We start from the raw sequence: 23104 nt of genomic DNA, 5'->3' as shown, positions 1-23104 counted from the left end.
TTTAGGGCTTGTGCTGGGTCAGGTTTCTTCCTTGGATGCTCTCCCCTAATGTCTTTACTTCCTTCAAGTCTTTGTTCAAAGGTCAACCTCTCACAGAGACCTTCCCTAACTTCCCTATTTAAAATTACCACTCACTACCAGCAGATGGAAGATCTCTCGCTCTCTCTCCCTGCTCCCCCAGTAACTCTGCCTTTCAAATAAACAAATCTTAAAAAAAAAATTACAAGTCACTCTCTGAGACTAAATCAAAGCTCAGTTTCACACAAAATGTTTTATCTTCCAATAGAAACATAATATTGTATAAAGTATCCATAATATCCATAAAAAGTTTTTTCAAAAAAATCTTTATTTTCATTTTATTTGAAAAGTAGAGACAGACTCAGAGAGACAGAGCTCTTCCTTCTATTGGTTTGCTCTCCAAATGCCCGCAAACAGTGCCGGGCCAGAATGACCCCAGGAGCCAAGAACTCAGTCTGAGTCTCCCACATGGGGGGCAGGGAGCCAAGTGCTTGAGCCAGGGTGCACATTAGTAGGGAGCAGGAATGAGAGTGGAGCCAGGATTCAAACTCAGGCACTTTGATGTGGGATGGGGGCATCCCAAGCAGTGTCTTAACCACAGTGCCAAATGCCTGCTTTAAGCAATTTAAAATGCAAAGTTTCACTTGTTTTCAAATGGTCATTTCTTTTCTCTTGGAATTTGTTAAAGATAAAACAGCCAAAGAAACAAATCTAATACACGACAAATACTATACACTGTCAGCAGACAACCCTTTCTGCTAGTCATAGATCTCACAGTTTTTTTGTTTGTTTGTTTAGATTTCATTCATTTTTAAAAACATTTCTTGAGCTTCTTCCAAGTCTGCCACATGGGTGCAGGAATCCTAGGACTTTGGACATCTTCTACTGTTTTCCCAGGCCATAGCAGAAAGCTGGATAGGAAGTGGAGCAGCCGGGACTCGAACCAGCACCCATATGGGATACAGGCACTGCTGACGGCGGCTTTACCCACTACACCACAGCACTGGCTGCTCATTCTTTTTTTTTTTTTTTTAAAGATTTATGTTATTTATTTGAAAGGCAGTGTTATAGAGGGAAAGAGACAGGTATCTTTCATTTGCTGGTTCACTCCCCAAATGGCCACAATGGCTGGAGCTATGTAAGGTCAAAGCCAGGAGCCAGGAGCTTTCTCCAAGTCTCCCAAATAGGTGAAGGGGCCCAAGCACTTGGGCCACCTTCCACTGCTTCCCAGGCATATTTGCAGGGAGCTAGATTGGAAGTGGAGTAGCTGGGACTCGAATAAGTGCCCACATGGGATACTAGCATTGGGGGTGGTGGCTTAACTCATTGCACCACAATGCCTTTAAAAACAAAATCCAATTGATCTCACCCTTCCAACTTCTCTAAGAGCTTAACGGGTTAACGCCCTGTCCTGGAGCGCCGGCATCCCATATGGGCACTGGTTCGAGTCCCAGCTGCTCCACTTCTGATCCAGCTCTCTGCTGTGGCCTGGGAAAGCAGTGAAAGATGGCCCAAGTCCTTGGGCCCCTGTACCCACATGGGAGACCTGGGAGAGGCTCCTGGCTTCAGATTGGTGCAGCTCCAGCTGTTGCGGTCAATTGGAGAGTGAACCAGCAGATGGAAGATTGATCTCTCTCTCTCTCTGCCTCTCCTCTCTCTGTGTAACTTTGACTTTCATATAAATAATTAAACCTTTAAAAAAAAGATTTATTTATTTGAAAGTTAGAGTTATAGAGAGAAAAAGAGGTCTTCTATCCACTAGTGCACTCCCCAGATGGTTGCAACAGCCAGGGCTGAGCTGGTCTGAAGCCAGGAGCTGCTTTCCCAGGCCATTAGCATGGAGATGGATTGGAAGTGGAACAGCCAGAACTCAAATTGGTGCCCATAAGAGATGCCGGCATCGTAGGCAGTGGGCTTTAACCACTACACCACAATGCCGGCCCCTAAGCTCATCTTTTGCATTTCTGTGTTCCAATGGTAATGAATTCCTTGATGTTTCTCAAGAGAGTTGTATTATTTTTCTACACTTTGGCATATTTTGTTCCTTCTGACTGGAAAAAGGAGGATAATTTCAAAGATGCAGTGGGAGGTGCCTTTTTCTGAAGGGAGGAAGGAACCTCCACTGTGACACAGCCTTGACTAAACAAGTTCAGAGTTGGTGAACTCAAGGGGCTTCCATAGCCTAGACAGCTCATAGCAAGAGTCTCGGGTGATTGCTGATGTCATAAATAAGAGTGCCAATTGTTAAATCAACAACGGGAGTCGCTGAGTACCGGCTCCCCACATAGGATCTCTGTCCTTAACGTGTTTTACTATGAAACTTAAAAACAACACTACTAGTCGAACAATGCCCCATACCTTGTACGGTTGTGTGAGTGCAGCCTGTTGAAATCCTTGCTTCGTGTATACTAAGCTGGTCTTATGTATATGAAGGTGATTGAAAATGAAACTCGATGAAGGGCGGGATGGGAGAGGGAGTGGGAAAGGGGAGGGCCGCAGGAGAGAGGGAGGTTGGGGGGGGAGCCACAACAACACAAAAGTTGCACTTTGTAAATTCACATTTATTAAATAAAAAAAGAACTTATGGGGGGAAAAGCCATTGTAATTCATAAACTGTACTTTGGAAATTTATATTTATTAAATAAAAGTTAAAAAAAAAAAAGATGCAGTGGGAAGGTCATTTTCTCCAGCAGAGATCTGAAGATGTCCTTGCCTCCTTCCTGTAGTTGAGGAAGCCCTCCCCCGCATTCTCACGGCACCTTGTGCATACTTGACATGCCAGTAAGACTCTGGGTAAGTCATTGGCCTTTCTGTGTCTCTGCTTTTTGATAAAATACAATAGTGACTGCCTTGTTGTAAGTAGTAACTGAATTACCATATAACAGTGCCAAGCTCATGGCAGACATTCTGTAAGTGTTACTAGTATTATTACTGTCATCCAGCATTATGTTCACTGGTTCTCCCATCTGGGGTCTTGTGTTGAATATTCTGGAGGATAAACACTATGCTATCTTTAGCTCTAAATCCTCAAGGCTTATAACACTCTGGTACACAGTAGGTATTCAATAAACATTCACAGAAAGAAGAGAAAAAATGTCTTCACTGTAGATGGAGAGACAGATTTGGGTTTTTTATTCACATAATCTAATATATAAATAGTCTAAAGCTGAGGCTACAAAATGAAAAAGTGACAAAAGAAACTGACAAAGTGCTAAATATTCAATCTTATGGTTCTATGACTTTTATCACCTTTTAAAAAAGGAGTGGATGGGGTTCAGCATTATGGTGAAGCAAGTTAAGCCACTGCTTCTGATCCTGGCATCCCGTATCAGAGCACTGGTTCAAATCCCAGCTGCTCCTCTTCTGATCCAGCTCCCTGCTAATGCTCCAGAGAATGCAGCACAAGATAGTCCTACTATCTGAGCCCTGCTGCCTATGTGGGAAATCTGGACAGAGTTCTTGGCTCCTGCTTTTGGCACTAGCCCAGCCTGGAGGCATTTGAGGAGTGAATCTGCAAATGGGAATTCTCTCTTTGCTTCTTTAAAAGGATTTTTTTGGGTGGGGGGCTGGCGCTGAGGTGTAGTGGGCTAAACCTCTGCCTGAGGAGGCAGCATCTCATATGGGCACCAGTTTGTATCCCGGCTGCTCTTCTTCTGATCCAGCTCTCTGCTATGGCTTGGGAAAGCAGTAGAAGATGGCCCAAGTGCATAGGTCCCTGCACTTGTGTAGGAGACCTGAAAGAAGCTCCTTGCTCTGGGCTTCAGACAGGCCCAGCTCTGGCCGTTGTGGCCATATGGAAGACCTTTCTCTCTGTCTCTCCCTCTCTATAACTCTACTTCTCAAATAAATAAATAAATCTTTAAAATAATAATATTTTAACAAGAGATTTGTTTCTTTGAAAGGCAGAGTTCCAGAGAGAGAGAGAGAAGGAGGGAAGGAGGGAGAGAGGGAGGGAGGAAGGGAGGGAGGGAGGAAGAGAGTGATTGATTTTCCATTCACTGGTTCACTCTCCAAATAGAATAATGGCTGCAGCTGCGTCAATCTGAAGCCAGGAACCTCTTCTGGCTCTGGCACGTGGGTGCAGAGTCCCAAGCACTTGGGCCATCATCTGCTGCGTTCCCAGGCCATTAGCATGGAGCTGAATTGGAAGTGGAGCAGCTGGGACTTGAACTGGTACCCATGTGGGATGCCAGCACCACAGATGGTGCCTTTGCCAGCTAAGCCACAGCTCTAGCCCCTAAAAGAATTTCTTTTTCAAAATGTTTTCCTTCCTGGTTTATGGCTAAAGATGTACTTTTCCATTATTATTATTATTTGCGTAACAACACAGTAAACTGTACTTTAAAATACCATATAGCTTTTCTTGACTATAAGAGACATTGTGGGACCAGTTCAAGTCCTGGCTGCTCTACTTCCACTCCAGTGCCCTGCTGGTGCACCTGGGAAAGCAGCAGAGGATGGCCCAAGTCCTTGGGCCCCTGTACAGGTATGGGAGCCCTGGAAGAAGCTCCTGGCTCCTGGCTTTGGACAGGATCAGCTCTGGCTGTTTTGGGAAGTGAATCTGTGGATGGAAGACCTCTCTCTGTAACTGTTTTTCAAGTGAATAAAATAAATCTTTAAAAAAAGGAGACATTGGAAAAATTCCAACAGTTTTCTTTTGAAAAACATACATATACCTATCAGCCATACAGAAATAGTATTCACAAAAGAATGTCCTTTCTAAGTACTGTTTGCTAGACATAGATGGGAACATAATGCATTATGTGTGTCCCTTTCTGGTACTCAAAAACACTTCTTCTATAAATATGCTCTCTCCTCCATCCAAATATTTAAATCTATTAAGATTTTCTTCTCTAAGAGATCATTCTTTAATGACCAAAACAACCTCATTAATAAGCTAAAAGTTAGCTACTTTTGGAAGTAGAACTCATGATTATCTGAGGCTAACAAATTACCCATTTTCCCTCTTAAAATCAGCTTTACTTTCTCACCAACAAAATAAAGACTACTAAATCAAATCATCCTTCTTCAAAATTGAGGCAGTTTGTAAAACAGCAAAAAAACAACCAAACAAAAAAACCTCCAAAAACAAAAAAGCCAGGAAAACAAACTGTTAGAGAAATAATTCAAAATGACACCTTCAAATCCTGTTGTTCTGCTGCTAAATTCAAGACTAGATCTACCAGGCACTGGCAAAAGTAGAATGCATCAGAATTCTTCCAAAGTATGAAATAAGTTTAAAAAAATCCAAATAATAGAAAATGGAATATAATCATAACATTAGAAAGATTAAAGAAAGGTAATTTCCTTCTTCACATAGAACAAAAACGTGCAATACAATAAAAAGGTTTTTATCTTAAGCCACTGAGTTTTGGGGTGGTTCATTACACAACACTACACAAGTGACAGCAGCAGCTCCAGGTGGCAGTGAGCACAGACTCCTATGGCACGGAAGCCAGGGGTGAACCACTACTGCTGGTGAAGGACTGAGGAGGAGCTGTGTAGATGTAATAAGACCTGCAGGAAGGTGGCAGCAATCTGGGCGAGAACAGCTAGAGGACTCCTATTCTATTTGTGGTATCCTGTACCTTGAATGCACTCAGAGAGTCAGAGTGAAGAGTGGGGGTCTTACCTAAGTTAGGTGAGGGTTATTACCATCAGACTCAGGGTCAAACTGATAAAGGTCACCCCACTTAAGGTTCATGGGTTGGTATCTATAGGATATGAAGATATAAAATGAAATAGGGGGCAGATGTTTTTGCACAGCTGATTAAGATGTTCACATCCCATATTAGAGTACTGGTTTGAGACCTAGCTCTGCTTCCGGTTTGCTTCCCGCTAATGGATACCCTGGCAAGGCAGCAGGTGATGGTTCAAGTGGCTGAGTCCTTGCCATCCATGTGGCAGGCTTGGATTGAGTTCCTAGCTCCTGGTTTGGCCTGGTCTTGCTCTGGCTGTTGTGGGCATTTTGGGAGTGTACCATGGGATGGATGTTTTCTCTGTTTCTCTACCTCTTGAATAATAATAATAATAGCATATTAAAACATAGTACAAAGTTCCAGAAGTCTGTTTTTTCCTCATTTTTCATTTCTTTGTAATTCTAATAGTGTTCTTTTTTATCTTTTTTTTTTTTTTATTTCAAAGTCAGAGTTACATAGAGAGAGGAGAGGCAGAGAGAGACAGAGAGACAGAGAGAGGTCTTCCATCTGCTAGTTTACTCCCCAATTGGCCACAATGGCCAGAGCTGCGCCAATCCGAAGCCAGGAGCCAGGAGCTTCTTCTGGGTCTCCCATGCAGGTGGCAGACTTGGGCCATCTTCTACTGCTTTCCCAGGCCATAGCAGAGAGCTGGATTGAAAGTGGAGCAGCAGGAGTTGAACTGGCACACATATGGGATGCCAGCACTGCAGGCACTGGCTTTACCAGATATGCCATACACTGGCCCCTCTACTAGTGTTCTTCCAAAAATGTTGCAAGCTTGAAACACTCATTAGTGCTTTGTGGTAATGTAAATGGACAGTTTATTTCAAAGGGAGAGAGAGAGAGAGAGAGAGAGAGCGTGCGCCCGAGCGAGCTGACAAAGACAGACAAAAAGGAAATCTTCTATCTGCTGGTTTACTTCCCAAATATCTGCATCATCCAGGGCTGGGCCAGGCCAAAGCCAAGAGCCTTCCCATGTGAGTCATCACTGAATGCTCCCCAAGTGTATATCTGCAGGAAGCGGGATTCGGAAGTAGAACCAGGAGTTGAACCCGGGCATTTCAGCAGGGCAGATGGGTGTCCAGTGTGGCATCTCAACTGCTGTGTAAAATGACTGCCCCCCCATAAATAAATAAATAAATATATTTGACCAAAATGTACAACACTCTCTAGTTTATAGCTTAATACTGTGGGTACTTTTAGAGGCATGAAATGGTTCTGATGAATTCAACTAAAAATAGACATAAAGCACCACATCAACAAATTTCACAAATGATCTTTTTAAGGCAGCACAAATGTGTAGTGCTGCAAATTTGCTAGGCAGCCACCTCACAAATGTGATGTTTTGCTGTTTGATGGAGTATGTTCTCTGCTAGCTGGGACTATGAAATGCATTTCCAACTTGCATTTCATGAGGTACTGCAGAGAATGTTGTAATAAAATCCAGACATTCCATCTACTACATTCCTTTCTTCTAATACTTCTGTAATTCAATCTAAAGGACCAATTAAGTCTGTCTGGAAAGATTTTACTTCTTTACAGGCCACTAATGCTCCTTATTGCTAAGCATCAGATATTTTTTAGATATTCACATTTTCTTGTTTTGATACCATCAAATCACTGAAAACCAAACTAAGGATGTTTCACAATTTTGTTTCCTTGTTTTAAAATGGCAATGGCATGAGACCGTTCAATTCTGTGGTAGTTTCCTGACACTATTTTTAAACAAAACAAAACAAAACAAAACACTACATTTTGAAACTTTTATTATAATGGCTTTTGAACCTGGGTTGCACATTCCAATCATCTGGGCAATTTTTAAAAATAAGAAAGTCCAGGCCCAATCCCAGATAAATTAAATCAGAATCTTTAGGAATTAGGTCTGGGGAAAAGTGTTTTTAAAAGTTTTGAAAGATGGTGTAATGCTTTGGGAACTCTAATGCTAAAGGAAGAACCCAGAGCAACTATATGAAAATGGACACTCTTAATTTATCATGTGTTTGATAATAATGGGAATAATCTTAAGATTTAAAAGTACTTATTTCAAAGGCAGACACACAAAGAGAGACAGATAGACAGAGACAGACAAAGAGAGACCTTTTACCCACTGGTTCACTCCTCAAATGCCTACAATAGCCAGGAGTTGGCCAGGCTAGAGTCCAGCAGCCTGGAACACAATATGGTACTCTCACCTGAGTGGTAGGAACCCAAGTAATTGACCCATGACCTGGTGCCTCCCAGGATGCATATTAGCAGCAAAATGGATTGGAAGAGGAACTGTGATTAGAATCCAGGCATTACAGTATGGGATATGGGTATCCCAAGTGGCATTATAACTGCTGCACCGAATGTCCATCCCAATGTTAAGATTTTTAAAGAGGTTAAAATCATCACTTTATCAAACCTATTTCTTTTTTTTTTTAAAGATTTATTTATTTATTTGAAAGAGTTACACAGAGAGAGGAGAGGCAGAGAGAGAGTCTTCCATCCGATGGTTTCCTTCCCAGATGGCTGCAACGGCCGGATCTGTGCTGATACGAAGCCAGGAGCCAGGAGCTTCTTCTAGGTCTCCCATGTGGGTGCAGAGGCCCAAGGACTTGGGCCATCTTATACTGCTTTCCTAGGCCACAGCAGAGAGTTGGATTGGAAGTGGAGCAGCCAGGACTCAAACTGGCGCCCATGTGGGATGCCGGTGCTTCAGGCCAGGGCGTTAACCCACTGCGCCACAGCGCTGGCCCCTATCAAACCTATTTCTTAAATGACACATCACTTTTGAAAATTTGCAAAGCTTTAGAACCGCTTTTCTTACTCAAAGTTGTAATTTTAAATTACAGCTTAGAAATTACAGTTTGAAAATCTTGTCTATTGAAAGTTCTAGGACTGGTTTGAGGGAGCAAATGCTAACATTCTTCACACCAAGAAAGGTCTTAAAGTTGCCTGACTGTTGGTATATCTGGATAACTATTGGAGAATAGGGGGTATGGATAATGTTAATGTTAAATTTAATAAATTCATTTATTTTGCATTCTCAAGCTAAAAATCTTTACACAGACAGACCTGCAAATCCACTAGCTCATGTCTCACAATCATATTCCTGAGGTGCTTTGAGGCTCTGAAAGTCCTTTACTGACCAAGTGAGCCAGGGAACAGCCCAAAGGCCAATAAATCCTGGCCATCAATGAATGACAGATGTCTTCGCCAGATCACCTCCACAGCACTGCTGACCACATGGAGAAACAAAACTCTTCATTTGGTATTTTCCATTTTATCCTCTTGCAGAAATAATGCTCAATGTGCACAGGAAATCAGTGATACATACAATAAAATGTTAATATGATACGCCACCTCCCATCGACAGGTTCAAACATATGCCCGATTCTGGGGCTGCTGTTATCTCTTTCAAATACTGGAGAATTGATCTGAAACAGGTAAGTTTCATTCATTTACCCCAGAAGGCATCAGAGTTTCAAGCAATGTAATATTTTTGACTAAACTATCAGAGACAGAATATCAAAGCAGAAGCTGTTGACTGAAGAATATTATCCAACATTCTAATATCAACACTATCTCTTAAGTCTGAATCTGGAAGGAGGCAGTGGAGACACGGTACTTTACAGTTTTTAGATGCTGAGTGACTGTACTTTCAATAGTAATACCCCCAAATATCAAGAAAACAACTGTCATCTGAAAATAAGCAGTTACCTATATACTACCAGAACCTCACATACCCTCTGTTGAATAAGAAAGTGGACATTCTCTTTTGGACTATTACTAGCTTTGAGAAAAAGAAAGGACAAGAGACAGCCTGCCTGGCGACTTCCCAGAGGTTCTGGCCTTCTGTTCACATACTCGTCATGACAGGTGCAGCCCCTTCCCTGGCTCCATCTGTGGCCTGGCTCAGCACTAAAACTGGCCCCTACACCAGTAAGAAGCATATGGGCTGGGACAGGATCAGCATCTCCTTTCTGTTGGTATCTGTTCTCTGCTTGTCGTAGCTTGTCCCTTTAGTTACTGTAGATATCTTGGTCATGACTCATTGCAAGTTTTAAGCATGTGTTTAAAGCAATAGTTGATATAAAGAATATATGACACACACAGCTAAGTTATGAAGCACAGTAAATGAACCCTGTAAATCTGTACCACCAGTACCATTGGTGCAGATCCCCTTCCTCGGCTAACCTCTCAGAGCTAACCCCTATCCTAAAATTTGTTTATCATTCTCTTCTCTTTTTTGAAAATTAATTTGCCATTATATCATTAACTATTTATTACTTATTTTTGCCTATGCTGGGTCCTTTATAATGGTATCATTCACCGTGCAATCACACCAAGTTTGCTTTTTAAATAAACACTGTACTTTCCCTAACATTTGTCCATGTTGATACTTTTAAGAGGTAATTAATTTGATTTTACTGTCATATAATATCCCAATATGTAAATATGCCAACATTTCTTTACCCATTCTTCTGTCCATGTAAATTACTTTTTTTTTTTGTAGATTATTGGCTTAAGAATTTTCCTATAAATATCCTTGCAAATGTCTCTTGGTGCATGTGCCAAATTTCTTTTATAGTATAGCTAGTTGTGGAATTGCTGGGTTATAGGCTATGTGAATGATTAACACTGTAACTTAGGGCCAAGTTGCTTTCCAAAGTAGTTCCAGCATTTTACTCTCCTATTGGCATGACAAAAAGGATCCTGTTGCTCCACATGCTTGCCAACACTTGGTATTTTCAGACTTCTTAATTTTTTGCAGTCTAGTAGGTGTGAAATAGAATTTCAATGTGGTCTTAATTTACATTTTCTTGCAAGCTAATGAGTTCTTTTTATATGTCTAGTTGTCATTGGTTTCCTCTTCTATGAGATGTTTATTTGTCCATCTTTCTTTTAGATAATGAATTTCTAACTAGTTTTAAAAATTTTGTATTCAGAAAGGGACATTTAAAATAACCATATTTTTTTCCCACACAGATTCAGAAGAAAGAATGTAAACTGATTTTTAAAAAAACTTTTTAATATTTACTTATTTGAAAAGCAGAGTTACAGAGAGAGAGGGAGAGATATATAGAGAGATATCTTTCATCTGCTGATTCATTCCCCAGCAACTGCTGGGGCTGGGCCAGGCTGACGCGTAGAGGCAGGAACTCCACTGTAATATCCCACATGGGTGGCAGGGGCCCAAGCACCTGGGCCATTCTCCGTTGCTTTCCCAGGCACATAAGCAACGAGCGAGATTGAAAGTGGGACAAGACTTGAACTGGATGGGATGCACACAGTTGGCAAAACTCAGGAATTATTGTGAATTTCTATCTCACTAAAGATGATCTAAAATGCAAAAAATAGGGGCAGGTGTTTGGTCCACCAGCTTAAATCACTGCTTGGAATGTCTGCATCCCATTTTGAAGTTCCTGGTTCTTGTCCTGGCTACTCAGCTTCTGATCCAGCTTCTTGTTAATGAGCATCTTGGGAGCAGCAGATGATGGCTTGAGTACTTGGGTCCCTGCTACCCCTGTGGAAGAACAGAGTAGAGTTCCTGACATTGGCTTGGCTCAGCCTTGGCTCTTTCAGGCATTTGGGGAATGAATCAGCTGGTAGAAGATCTCTCTCTCAAATAAAAAATGGAAATTAAAAAACAATAAAATGTAGAAAACACTGGTAATTATTATAACTCCAGGATATGATATAGCATTTTGATTAAGGTCTATGCCTGGAACTAGACTGTTACTTGGTTCTACTGGTTCAACTACATAGTAGCTTTGTGATCATCTTGGGCAAGCTATTTCATGTCTCTAAACCTAAAGTTTCTCATTAGGTTTATGTAGGTTATAGCAATATCATTGGGATTGTAGTGAGATACAAATAAACTAGCTTGAAGGTGTTCAGAACAATGCTGGGTGTTAAATATGCCTCAGATACATGTTTATTTAACAAGCATTACCTGTATGGTTGGGGTCTAAAAAACCCTTCACTACCATATCATGATTTTCTCCAACTTTTCTTCATTTTTTAAAAAGATTTATTTATTTGAAAGTCAGAATTGCAGAGAAAGAGAGAGACAGAGAGAGAGAGACAGAAAGATCTTTCATTGGCTGGTTCACTCCCCAAATGGCCACAATGGCCAGGCTGAAGCCAGAAACTTCATCCGGGTCTCCGACATGGGTGCCCCAAGCACTTGGACCATCTTTCGCTATTTTCCCAGGTGCATTAGCAGGGAGCTGGATTGAAAGTGGAGCAACCAGGATCCGAAGGGGCATCCTTTTTGGGTGCTGGTGTTGCAGATGGTGGCTTAAACAGCTACGCCACAGCACCAGCTCCCAGGACCCAATACCTGTCCCCACCCTGACCTTTTCTTCTAAAGACTGATATGTTTTAATTCTCACAGTTGGGCAGATAATCCACTCATAAACTACTCTGCTGTGAAGTAGATTTAATTTTTTTTTCTCCTAGAGATTAACCAAGCTGTCATAACACCTCTGATTAGATTATCTATGCATTCCTATTGACTTTGGAAGGCAGCTATGCTCACCACTCTACCACCAACGCGCATGCCTATTGACTTTGAATTTATGTCAGTCTTTTTAGATTTTCATACTAACCTGGGTTAATTTCTGGATTCTTTACTGTGCTCCATTAAGTCTAGTGTCCATCACTGTATCAATACTACTATCTTAATTACAACAACATTATAATAAGTCTTTATATCTAATAGGGCAGGTCTTTATTCCTGTTCTTCACAGTTGTTTTATTGATTCTTAGGCTTCTGTTCTTTCCTATAAACTTCAGATAATTAGCCTATCAGTTACATGAAGACAACAACAATAAAAATCCTGTTGGAGGTGGCCAGATGGCCCATTCACCAGTGTCAAGCTCCACCCCCATTCTAATGGGATTCACTACTCCTACTTCCCTGCCCCCACCCCCAAGGTTTTAAAAGGACCTGTTTCTGAACTCACGGCTCTTTCTCCCGGTTTCCTGATCTCTCTCTCTGTCTGTCTCTTGATCTCTCTAGATCTCTCTTTTATAATCTCCTACCTCTTTTTTCCTCTTCACCCCTTCCCTCCAGTCTGTCAGGTTTCCCCCAATAAAACCTTTCCCTTAAAAAAATTTTAAAAATCCTGTTGGAAACTCCACTGAAGTTATAGATTCAATGGGGTAGAACTGGGGCCAGCACTGTGGCACAGTGGGTTAAATAGCTGCCTTCAGCACTGACATCCCATATGGGTACTGGTTAGAGTCCTGGCTGCTTCACTTCTATTCCAGGTCCCTGCTAATGCACATGGGAAAGCAGTGGAAGATGGCCCAGGTCCTTGGATGGCCTAGGTCCCTTGCGGAGGACCTAGAAAGCTTCTGGATCCTGGCTTGGGCCAAGCCCAGCCACAAATGGCTGATGTGGCCATTTGGGGAGCGAACCAGCAGATGGAGGATCTCTCTCTCTGTAACTCTGCCTTTCAAACAAACAAACCTTTATGCAAAAAGAATGATTGATAATTATGAATTAATATTCACCCGTTAACATAGACTATAACTCAAATTTTTAAACTTTTTAAATCATGTTTTATAACTCTCTTCACAGTATTTTACTCCTTGTTTTAGTCCATTTCTAATCAAAGAATGTAATTTGTTGACTTTTATTGTTTTTATTGACATATTTGAACCTGTTTCTATCAGCTTTTTATTTCCCTATGACTCTACCCACTGTCTCCCAAATCTGATGTTTATTTTGGCCTTCTAATCCCTTTAACTTCCTTTTTTCTCTTCTGTTAGTTTGAAACTATAGATTATATTTTTAATCTTTTAAAATTATTATTTCTCTGCAATGATAGAGACCATACCATTCACTTTTCACCTTTACTGACAGTGAAAGGAAAAGATAAAAACTAGAGCAAAGGATGAGAAGCATAAAAGAAGACAAGAGACAGTGATTACATACTTTGAAGTGGGGGAGCAGAACTGAAGTCCTTGAAGAGAGAAAGAACTGAACGTGTCTTCCTGCCCTTATCACCCACTTAGAGTGGCCTGGAGCAGCAGCACTTTCCTTTGTATTTCCCAGTTATTTAGGGTACTCATGGTCTCCTTTTATTGCTACCATAAAATGGTTCCTGACCCTATTTTTTAAATTTAGTTTTAGGTGAGCTATTTCAATTAAAGCACAGTGAGACTTTGTCACCAGTAAAAATCTGAGATAACTGGGTATAGATTTACCAGAAGGCAGAACATTATTTTAAAGTTATGGGAGAACAATTGAAACAGAGCAGCATTTACATCATATTTATTACCTAAATGAATTTAAGACATAGGATTCATAAATTCTTAATAATTATCTGATTATAGGGAAGAACTATAAACTTTGGGGACAAAAACATTTCTTTCCTATTTAAATTTATGTCAGTTTTACTTGGCAAAGAACAGATATCTTTTCAGACTATGTTTGCACAAAACTTTCAGATGACTTTTCCCATACAATTTAACATTTTAATACATTCAGGTTAAAATTTATATACTGTCAAGGTCATTTTATATGGACACAGAGGTATATCTTTAAAGGCTACTTTCTACTACTCATTAATGATCAACTTAATGTCAATAAAACCACTATTATTTCAATTCAGAAGAAAACTGAAAATCCCTATATTTCAGAAATCAGAAAAAGAACTAAGGATTATTAGGAAAAAATTAATCACCAAAAATACAAGGCAAATAAACACCAAATGAATATCTTGGAAGTTTATCCAGCAATAGTGAGATTGGTTTCAACAAAAAACAAAAACCACAGGCACAAAGCAGTAAAGAATGGGTCATAGCAATAATGACATCCATTAGGCAAATATCGCCAATTTTGCTTTCCTTTATTTCCATATTTGCACTCTATTTAAGTCAACACTCAAGAATGCCTACTAGTAGTTGTTCCTGTGGGGTTCTCCAAGCTCAAACACAGAAAAGTCACTTTGTTTATTCTATACAGTTTTAGTCAAAGTGTATTAAAATTTCAGAAGCCCTAACCATTGGTGATTTGAGTGTGATGAAGAAAAAGTGTCAGCTTAGTGAGTATTCGGCCTATAATTTATTCAGGGCTCTATACATGCATGTTATTTTCAAATGTCAAACAATTTTGTCTATTAATCATTGTTAATATTCATGTAATATAAGGTTATGTATTTATTTAAAATATCTAAGTAGTTTTATTAAAAACAACACACTTTGCAGCTTCTCACAAAGAGTTACTTTATCAATGGTTCCCCACAGAAAACACGTGCACTATCAGGTCTTCAACTAAGGCTCTCCTCTGTCTTTGCACTCCTAGTGAGAGAGCACTGCTCACATGAAGTCATGAGCTTCAATGCTGACCAAATGTAGATGCTATAAAATTTTCCTTTATATACTGAATAAACCAGTTTCCCTATAACGGCCACTTACTGTGCCTTGTACTTCCCAATAACAGAAAATTCAGAATCCCTCCCCATGTGACAATTCTTTAATTATATTAAGACAGCTATTTTGATAGACTTTTTACTTCCTTTTTACAACCAATTAAAATACTTTAAGCAATTTATTGCTTATATACTGTGACTGCCCTTAAACTTCCACAAGGATTTAAAAACTACCTGTTACAGTCTTAGCGCACACACACACACACACACACGTCACCTTCTCTTGCTCTCATATTCCAAAAACAAAAATAAGAATGGCATTCATTTTCAGTCGCATTATTCTATTTTTCTTTCCTTTATTTGTTAAGGTATAAAACTGTACTTTCCTTTCCATCACCAAAACTATTTTAGTAAAGTTACCCTGGTTTGAAGAGACCATTTTTAGTAACAGCACAAATGCAGAATCTTTTCTCTTTTGCTATCTGGAATAAATGCCTGGAAAGAGGTGCATTAGGGAAAAAAGGCTTTTCATTCAACTCTGAGATCCTCCCAATCCCTCTTTACAAATAATTCATTCACTGTAGCTTTTGTGACAAAAATAATTGCCCAGTAAGCATTGGAGGAGGGAAAGATAAGCTAATCCCTGAATTCATGGTGTATAATATTTACTGTTAATAATTATGCAATTTACAGTTCATTTTCGTTATTTTCATCTGATTCTGCAGAAAACAAGTATTCATTGAGCTTGTTCTGTGTTCAATGAGCAAATCAGAGAAAAGACCTGCCCTTATGGAGATTATTTTCTGGGAACACACAGACAAGAAACAGAGCCATAAAATGTACAGCATGCTTCTAAGTAGCAGATGTTTCAGAGAAGAGAGCAGGGAAGGGTAGGAGTTGTTGAGATGAGGGGAGGCCTTATTGAGAAGTGACATCTTGAGGGACGGCAGGCAATGAGTCTGGTGGTATCTGTGGGGAGAGCAGTGAGGCAGGGCTGGACAAGTGCCCAGACTCTCAGGCAAGAGGCATGTGGGGGAAGACCAGAGACCACCGAGGCTGGAGTGGAGACAGGGAGGCACAGGGCAGGTGGAGATGAGGTCTGAGAGGTGAAGGAGTCCAGATTGTGCCCTGTGTGAGACCACAGTAAGGATTTGTCTGTAATGAGTAAGGCAGGAAGTCACTTCTGAAGACAGAATGATGCAACATGATTTGACTTGGTGGCAGGATCACACTGGTTGCTGTGTTAAGAATAAACTGTTGTGGGGCCAGAGTTGAGGACCAGTGGGTTAAGCTACTGCCTGAGGTGCCAGCATCCTACATCGGAATGCTGGGGGTCCTGACTACTCTGCTTCTAATGCAGCTTCCTGTTAATGTCCCTGGGAAAGCAGCAGATGATGGCCCAAGCACTTGGGCTCCTGTCATCCATGTGGGAGACTTGGATGGAATTCCTCAATCATGGCTTCAGCCAGGACCAGCCCTGATCATTGTGGCCATCTGGGGAGTGAATCATGGTATGGAAAATCTATTTAGTTCTCTTTCTCTGTAGCTCTGCCTTTCAAAAAAATAAAAAATATTTTTGTCTTTTTTCTTTTGAAGAGGAAACTGTCAGAGAGAGTAGAAGCAGGATGCCGTGCTATCTAACAATACATTTAAGAGATGACGTTGGCTTGGACTAGACATTGTATGTAAAGGTGGTAAAACCCGGATCTAGTGGTTAGCATTATGATGTAGTCGGTAAAGCTGCCACCTGCAATGTTAGCATTCCATATAGGCACTGGTTGGAGTTCTAGCTCCTACACTTCTGATCCAGCTCCCTGCTGATGGCCTGGAAAAAGCAGCAGAAGAGGGCCCAAGCGTTTGGGCCCCTGCTACCCATGTGGGAGACCTGGAAGAAGTCCTGGCTCCTGGCTTCAGGTTGGTCCAGCCCTGGATGTTGCAGTCACCTAGGGAATGAACCAGTGGATGGAAGACCTCTCTCTCTCTCTCTATCTCTCTCTCCCTTTCCAACACTTTCAAATAAACGAATAAATCTTAAAAAACAAAACAAAACAAAACAAAACCTGGATCTGTTTTGAAAGTAGAATCAGTATGACTGTAGGATCCAACATAGGGAATGAGAGAAATAATGGAATTCAGGATGGTATAAGCCCAAGGGTTTTGGCCTGAGCTGCTGGAAGGATATACCTGTCATTAATAGAGCCAGGGAAGACTGGCAGAAAAGCCAGACCAGGAATGAAACTCAGGAGCTCAGTTGTTGAAATCTTACGACTTTGAGCTATTTCCAAATGCAGTGAAGCAGGCAGCTCTGGATTGGAGCTGTAATGTAATAGGAAAGCTCACAGAAGCATAAATGGTGAAGAGAGAGAATGTCTAAGGACTAAGCCCCTTTAGAAGTCAGGACGCATGGAGGAACAGGCAAAGGAAACTAAGAAGGGAGTGGCTAGTGAGTCACGAAGAAAACAAGAAAAGCAAAGCTTCTGGGAAACCAAGTGAAGAAAGCACTTCAAGCAGAGACAGAGTAACTGCTATCAACAGCCAAGTCAGATGAGGACCAGACAGTTTGGTTAAGTGGAGATCATCGTTGACCTAAGATGGACAATTTCAGTCTTGCGGAAGGAGGCAAAGCCTAAATGAGAGTGGTGCAAGAGCATCTGGAAGGAGACACAGTAGAAACAGTGAACACAGACTGTTCTTCTAAGGAAGATAAGATGAAAACCAGTAGGTTGAAAGAAGTTTTCTTTTTGGTTATCTTTTCTTAAAGATAGGAGCAACAACAGCATGTTGGCATGCTGACAAGGAAATTCTAGCAGAGGGGAAAACAGCTAAGGCTGGAGAGAAGTGGCGAAAGTGCTGGAGTATGGTTTTTAAGGTAATTTAGTCTCAAAGATATCCATTAAATACAAATGAAGAGGATCAGTTAAAGAAAGAGGATGGCTGTTTCTACTAGTACTGCCAGGCAATAAAATTATGGTAAAACAAAAATAAAAATGTAGTACTAATGTAAAGGGGGAACTATGGACATAAAGAATTAAAAAGGAAGTCTCCAAATTAAGTTCATTTTATATGAGAAAGAAAGGCTTAATAAATACCTGGGGCAATTACTTTTATATTTAGAAGTGATCAAGAAATCAGAATTGCATTAAAACTCTAAACTTTCCACACAACCAAATATAAACTATCTAAGAGAAGTGAAATTAGATTGAGGAACATTTGCATCAAATATATCGAAACGTTAATTATGTAAGGAGCAAAGAGCGCAGACAAATCAAGTAAATTATCATGTAACCATGAGATAAAGGAGAAAAGTATATGTATGTACTGTTTGCACAAGAGGAGATATATTTAATAAATAAACATTAGAAAAAATATCTAACCTTACTAATAAGGAATAAAGCACAAGTGAGAACAAAGATATCTATTATATTTTGTTTATATTTATAAAAAGGAAAAACTAAAAGGCCCAAGTAAAGACAGTATTCAGACAATGCTGGTGGCAATGTAAAATAGTAATATCCTTTTGGAAAGCAATCTGGCAATTCATATCAACAGTCATCAAAATATTCACAACACTTGACTCAGAAACACTCCTGTTGTCTATTTATCCTAATGAAATAATAAAATCAATGAGTATGTGTAAATGATGTCCACTGTAGCATTGCAATTACATTGTAGTATTACTTATCAAGATGAAACACTAGAAACTGTCTAAATGCAAAATAAAAAAAGGAATGAATGGCTTTGAAAATTATGAATACTGGGGCTGGCACTGTGGCGCATTAGGTTAATCCTCCACCTGTGGCGCCAGCATCCCATATGGGTGCTGGTTCTAGTCCTGGCTGCTCCACTTCCAGTCCAGCTCTCTGCTATGGCCTGGGAAAGCAGAAGATGGCCCAAGTGCTTGGGCTCCTGCACCCATGTGGGAGACCAGGAAGAAGCACCTGGCTCCTGGCTTAGGACTGGCACAGCTCTGGTTGTTGTGGCCATCTGGGGAGTGAACCAATGGAAGGAAGACCTTTCTCTGTCTCTACCTCTGTCTATAACTCTACCTCTCAAATAAATAAATAAAATCTTAAAAAAAAAAGAGAGAAAATTATGAATACTAACTCCATCAATCAGAAGGTATTAAACAAGTTTTTGGAGCAGCCTACAAGATGCTTACAATATAACAATAAATAGAACACAACGTTTGGTATACTCTAATCACAACTGTACCTATACACAAAAAGACTCAAAGGAAAAAAGGAACAGGGAAAATAGCTTAAAGGTTCAGTATGCTGGGGTTTTACGGGAGCTATGTTCTTCCTTGTTTTAACAACTGCTACCATTTACGGAACACTAATGACTTGGCAGATGCTGGACTATGGACATTATGTGTATGGCCATACTTAATCCCTGTGGAGCGGGTCATGGCCAGTAAACAGCAGAGCTGATAGTTGAATTCAGGCAATCTGGTTTTAGTACTGATCTTAGTCACGATGCTGAGGGGCCACCATTGTGGTGTAGTGGATCAAGCAGCCACTCGTGACACAGGCATCCCATACTGGAGAGTCCTTCTGATCCACATCCCTGCTAATGCACCTAAGAAAGCAGCAGAAGATGCTCAAGTACTTGAGCTCCTGCCACTCATGTGGAAGACCCGGACAGAGTTTCAGGCTCCTGGCTTCAGTCTGGGTCAGCCCTAGCTGTTGTAGCCATCTGGGGGAATGAACCAGCATATGGAAGATCTCTTTCTCTATCTCACCCTCTCTGTCACTCTGCCTGTGAAATAAATTAATAAAATGAGCTTCCACCTGCTAGTTCATTTCCCAGATGCCCACAATGGCTGGGGCTAGGCCAGGCCCCAAAGCTGTGAGCTGGGAACTAAACTCAGGTCTCCCAACTGGGTGGCAGGAACCCAGGACTTGAGCCATCACTTGCTGCCTCCTGGGGTGTGTATTAGCAGGAAGCTGGAATGGGCAGTAGAGTTAGAACTTGAATGTGGGAGTCCCAACCTGCCCTAAACTTCTATTAATCCCATTTGCCCACAAACTTTTTGAATAACCCTAATAAATAAATTAAGAAAAGTTGGGGAAAAAAGGATCTTTCCCTCAGGTTGTGAGTCCTGTATCAAAAGGTAAAATAGGGGTATCATATATGTAGTGTCATTTTGTAATCAGATTGTTGTCCCTTACAAATCGCTATCTAACCTGTCAATCTTGTTTAGGAAGTTTGAATAAACTGATTTTAAATAGACTGTAAACAATTAAAGAACCACCTTTCTACCATCATATGTTAGAGCTGGACAAAAGAGTTTAGGGATTATCAGATGCCTTCACATCTACTACGAAACTAGGTCTATAATGAGTAAGAGACTGACTCAAGGTCATTCAGCTGGTTAATAAAACCAAAGCTATTTTTCAGTTACAGATTTCCTGATGACAGTCCATTCATACTCTTTTTCCTATACCACTTTACTCCTCACCTCCCCTCTTCCATCCACGAAAAATCTATCTTATGTTTTAAGTGCAAACTAAAGGCCAGCCATCATACTCAGCACATTTTTGGCTAAACTAATTTAATCTTCTCAACAGTTTCAGCAGGCAAATATGACAGCTATTTTAAGATGAGGAGACTGAACCTCAATTGGGTTTAGTATGCTGCCCAAGGCCACATTATTAACTAGCATCCAGACCCAATTTCACAGCCAGTGCTCCTGCGCCCAGGTTGTGCTGCAAGGACTGGGCAGAACGTGGTCTTGCACCCACGCAGCTCTGGTGACAGATCCCTTGTGTTCCTGCTCTTGCCACCAGAGAGGTTCATGTTGAAAGAACTGTCTGATCTTGCTCAGTTTGAGCTGGTTGCTTCAGTGGGTTAGAAAGAATGTAAATAAATTCTACCTGCTGGTGTGAAACAGGTTTCCAAGTTTGGGTAGATCCTAGGATTGTTCGTTCTTGTTTAGAGAAGGAAACTGAAGAGCAAAGGAGAAAGATCTAATGGTGCTTGTATTCCCTGACAAGTGTGCTATCTAACATGCTGAGGGATCAATGGCTCAGGAAATGTTTCCCAACACTTGATAAACACATTTCTTTCCATGACCTTTTCTTCCTTAGATTTGTTCCCTTTCCTTTGCTTCAAACCTTAAGTTCTGTAGGCTGTATTGCTAAAGGCTTCAGCCCTCTCTCTCCAGTTAGGGAGCCTCCTAAGTGGTCTCCCTTTCTTCTGAGTCTCTCCATTGCACAAAACAAGGGCAGAGAATTTTCCACAGTGAAGCTACTGCTACCATATAGGATCCATCCCTTCTTTCTTGAAAACAAGCCCCAGACTATCTTTCTAGATTTCTCTCTCTCCAGGGGCTTAAGCCACTGTGACTAATTCAGGCTTGGGCTCACACCAATTGCTCCATCAGGAACCCTCCTTGCCTGTCTAGATTCTGTCCATTCTTCAAGGCCATTGCAAATGTAATCGCCCTTGCCTCTTCTGATGATCCTTCAACCACATATAACTTTCTTGCCTAACACTGAGCGTCATCTGGGTGTACCTCTTAAAAGCTTTGACACTCTGACCCTGACTGCAGACACCTGTGGATCTTAAATTGTCCGTTTCATTAAGTCAACAAGTTGTTACAGACCTGTATGTTATAGGTAGCGTCTAGAAGATGCCTTATTTACAGTCAATGATCAAAACACAAATGACATTTGAGTAATGCCAAGGAAATCAAAATGCTTCACAATTTTCTATCAGTTGAAGAACTGGCCAAAGAAACTGAGAGTTAAAAAAAAAAAGAAAAAGAAATAAAAAAAAAAAAGCACAGTTTCTTAAGGGGGCAGATGCAACAGTTGATAGACAGCTACTAGGTCGAGAAAGGTGTGCCTGGATTACGCAAAGATTAGAGGCCTGGAAAAGGCTACAAAAAACAATCTGAAAGCATCTGTGGCACGCTTTTATTTCTTTATTTTTAGTTTTGCACAGATAAACGCAGGAAGCTTTGAGTCTTCAAAACTAGTTGGTCATTCAATGGAGTGATGAATTTTGAATGCTACAGTGCTCATCAGTTGGGCTACTAAAGGGATTCCCAACAAAAACCCAACCTCAGAGAATTTACCTCCTTTTTCCTCGTTAAAAACGAAATAAGCAATCTGGAAATGCTGTATTTTCCCTAAATTCTAAAGCGAATCTGAGAAGCCCACGGCCTCACATAAACATTTCATAAAGGTGCTGATCGTGAATAATGAATGGATCCAGGGGCCCTGGCTGTGACTACGTCATCGTTGTTTACTCGGGGACTTTTATTTTTTTTTCTTTTTTGGGGGGAGGGGTTACATGGGAAGGAGGGAATCAGTTTAAGTTATATTCATATACCTTTACTCAGTAAACGCCACAATCCAACGGACACGAAGAATTTGCTGGTGAAAGCACAATGAAATGAAGCGATAATCTGAACAAAGGCAACAGGCACCTGTCGTCTCTCAATCCCTGAGCAAATATTTCCGCCAAGACGGGGCCAATTTGGGGATGTGGGCGAGCAGGCGGGCGTCACCTTTTTAATAGCAGCCGCCTTTCTCGGTAAGCTGTAAACCTGGCAACAACTGGGACCCTTCCAAAGGATCCCGAGCTGGGAGCGGTCTCAGGTTTTCAGACAAATCTCTCCTCCTACCACACGTGACCCAATGGCAATCAGCCGCCGCGAGAGACACCGCAACGCATCAGCCGCGGGATACAAAGGCTTCGGCGCCGCCGCCGCCGCATCCCCGGGAGGATCGCCGAGCCTCCCGCGCTCGGCGTCAGCGGAGTTTGCGCAGGTCGCCGCCACGAGGCGCGCCACTCCCGGGCCCACAGGGCGGTGCCGCGCAGCGCGGGGAACGGGAGCAGGGGGCGCGCGCCGCCTGCCCTGTGCGCCTGCCCACCCAGCGCCGCCGGAGCAGGGGCGCCGAGTCGCACGCAGCCGAGCAGGGCCGCGCCGCACCGCGCCGTGCCGCAGCCGCAGCCGCCACCACTGGACCCTCGTCCGCCGCACGGAGCCCCGCAGCGACGTGGACCAGG

The 23104-nt window shown here is 41.5% G+C and overlaps 2 protein-coding genes across 12 annotated transcripts in view; one reads left to right on the top strand and one right to left on the bottom strand.

The window, feature by feature from the left end:
- Positions 1-23104, top strand: part of JMJD1C (jumonji domain containing 1C) — a 340730-nt gene that overhangs the window by 14018 nt on the left and 303608 nt on the right. For 2 of the 8 annotated variants that reach the window (XM_051823261.3, XM_051823260.3), the window contains exon 1: positions 1-23104. This exon is cut by the window's left edge and continues 14018 nt beyond it. In XM_051823261.3, coding sequence (XP_051679221.1) covers positions 22732-23104 — 373 coding nt within the window. In that variant the 5' untranslated portion in view covers positions 1-22731. The other 6 variants (XM_070057718.2, XM_051823268.3, XM_070057722.2 and 3 more) reach the window with 5 other exon arrangements.
- The window catches only part of REEP3 (receptor accessory protein 3), a 95182-nt gene that overhangs the window by 71414 nt on the left and 664 nt on the right, over positions 1-23104 (bottom strand). The window lies entirely within an intron of this gene.

The sequence above is a fragment of the Oryctolagus cuniculus genome, chromosome 15 (assembly GCF_051225735.1).
Source record: "Oryctolagus cuniculus isolate XC-2025 breed Fujian yellow rabbit chromosome 15, ASM5122573v1, whole genome shotgun sequence".
Taxonomy (NCBI): Eukaryota; Metazoa; Chordata; class Mammalia; order Lagomorpha; family Leporidae; genus Oryctolagus; species Oryctolagus cuniculus.
This window is presented reverse-complemented; position numbering and strand designations above follow the sequence as displayed.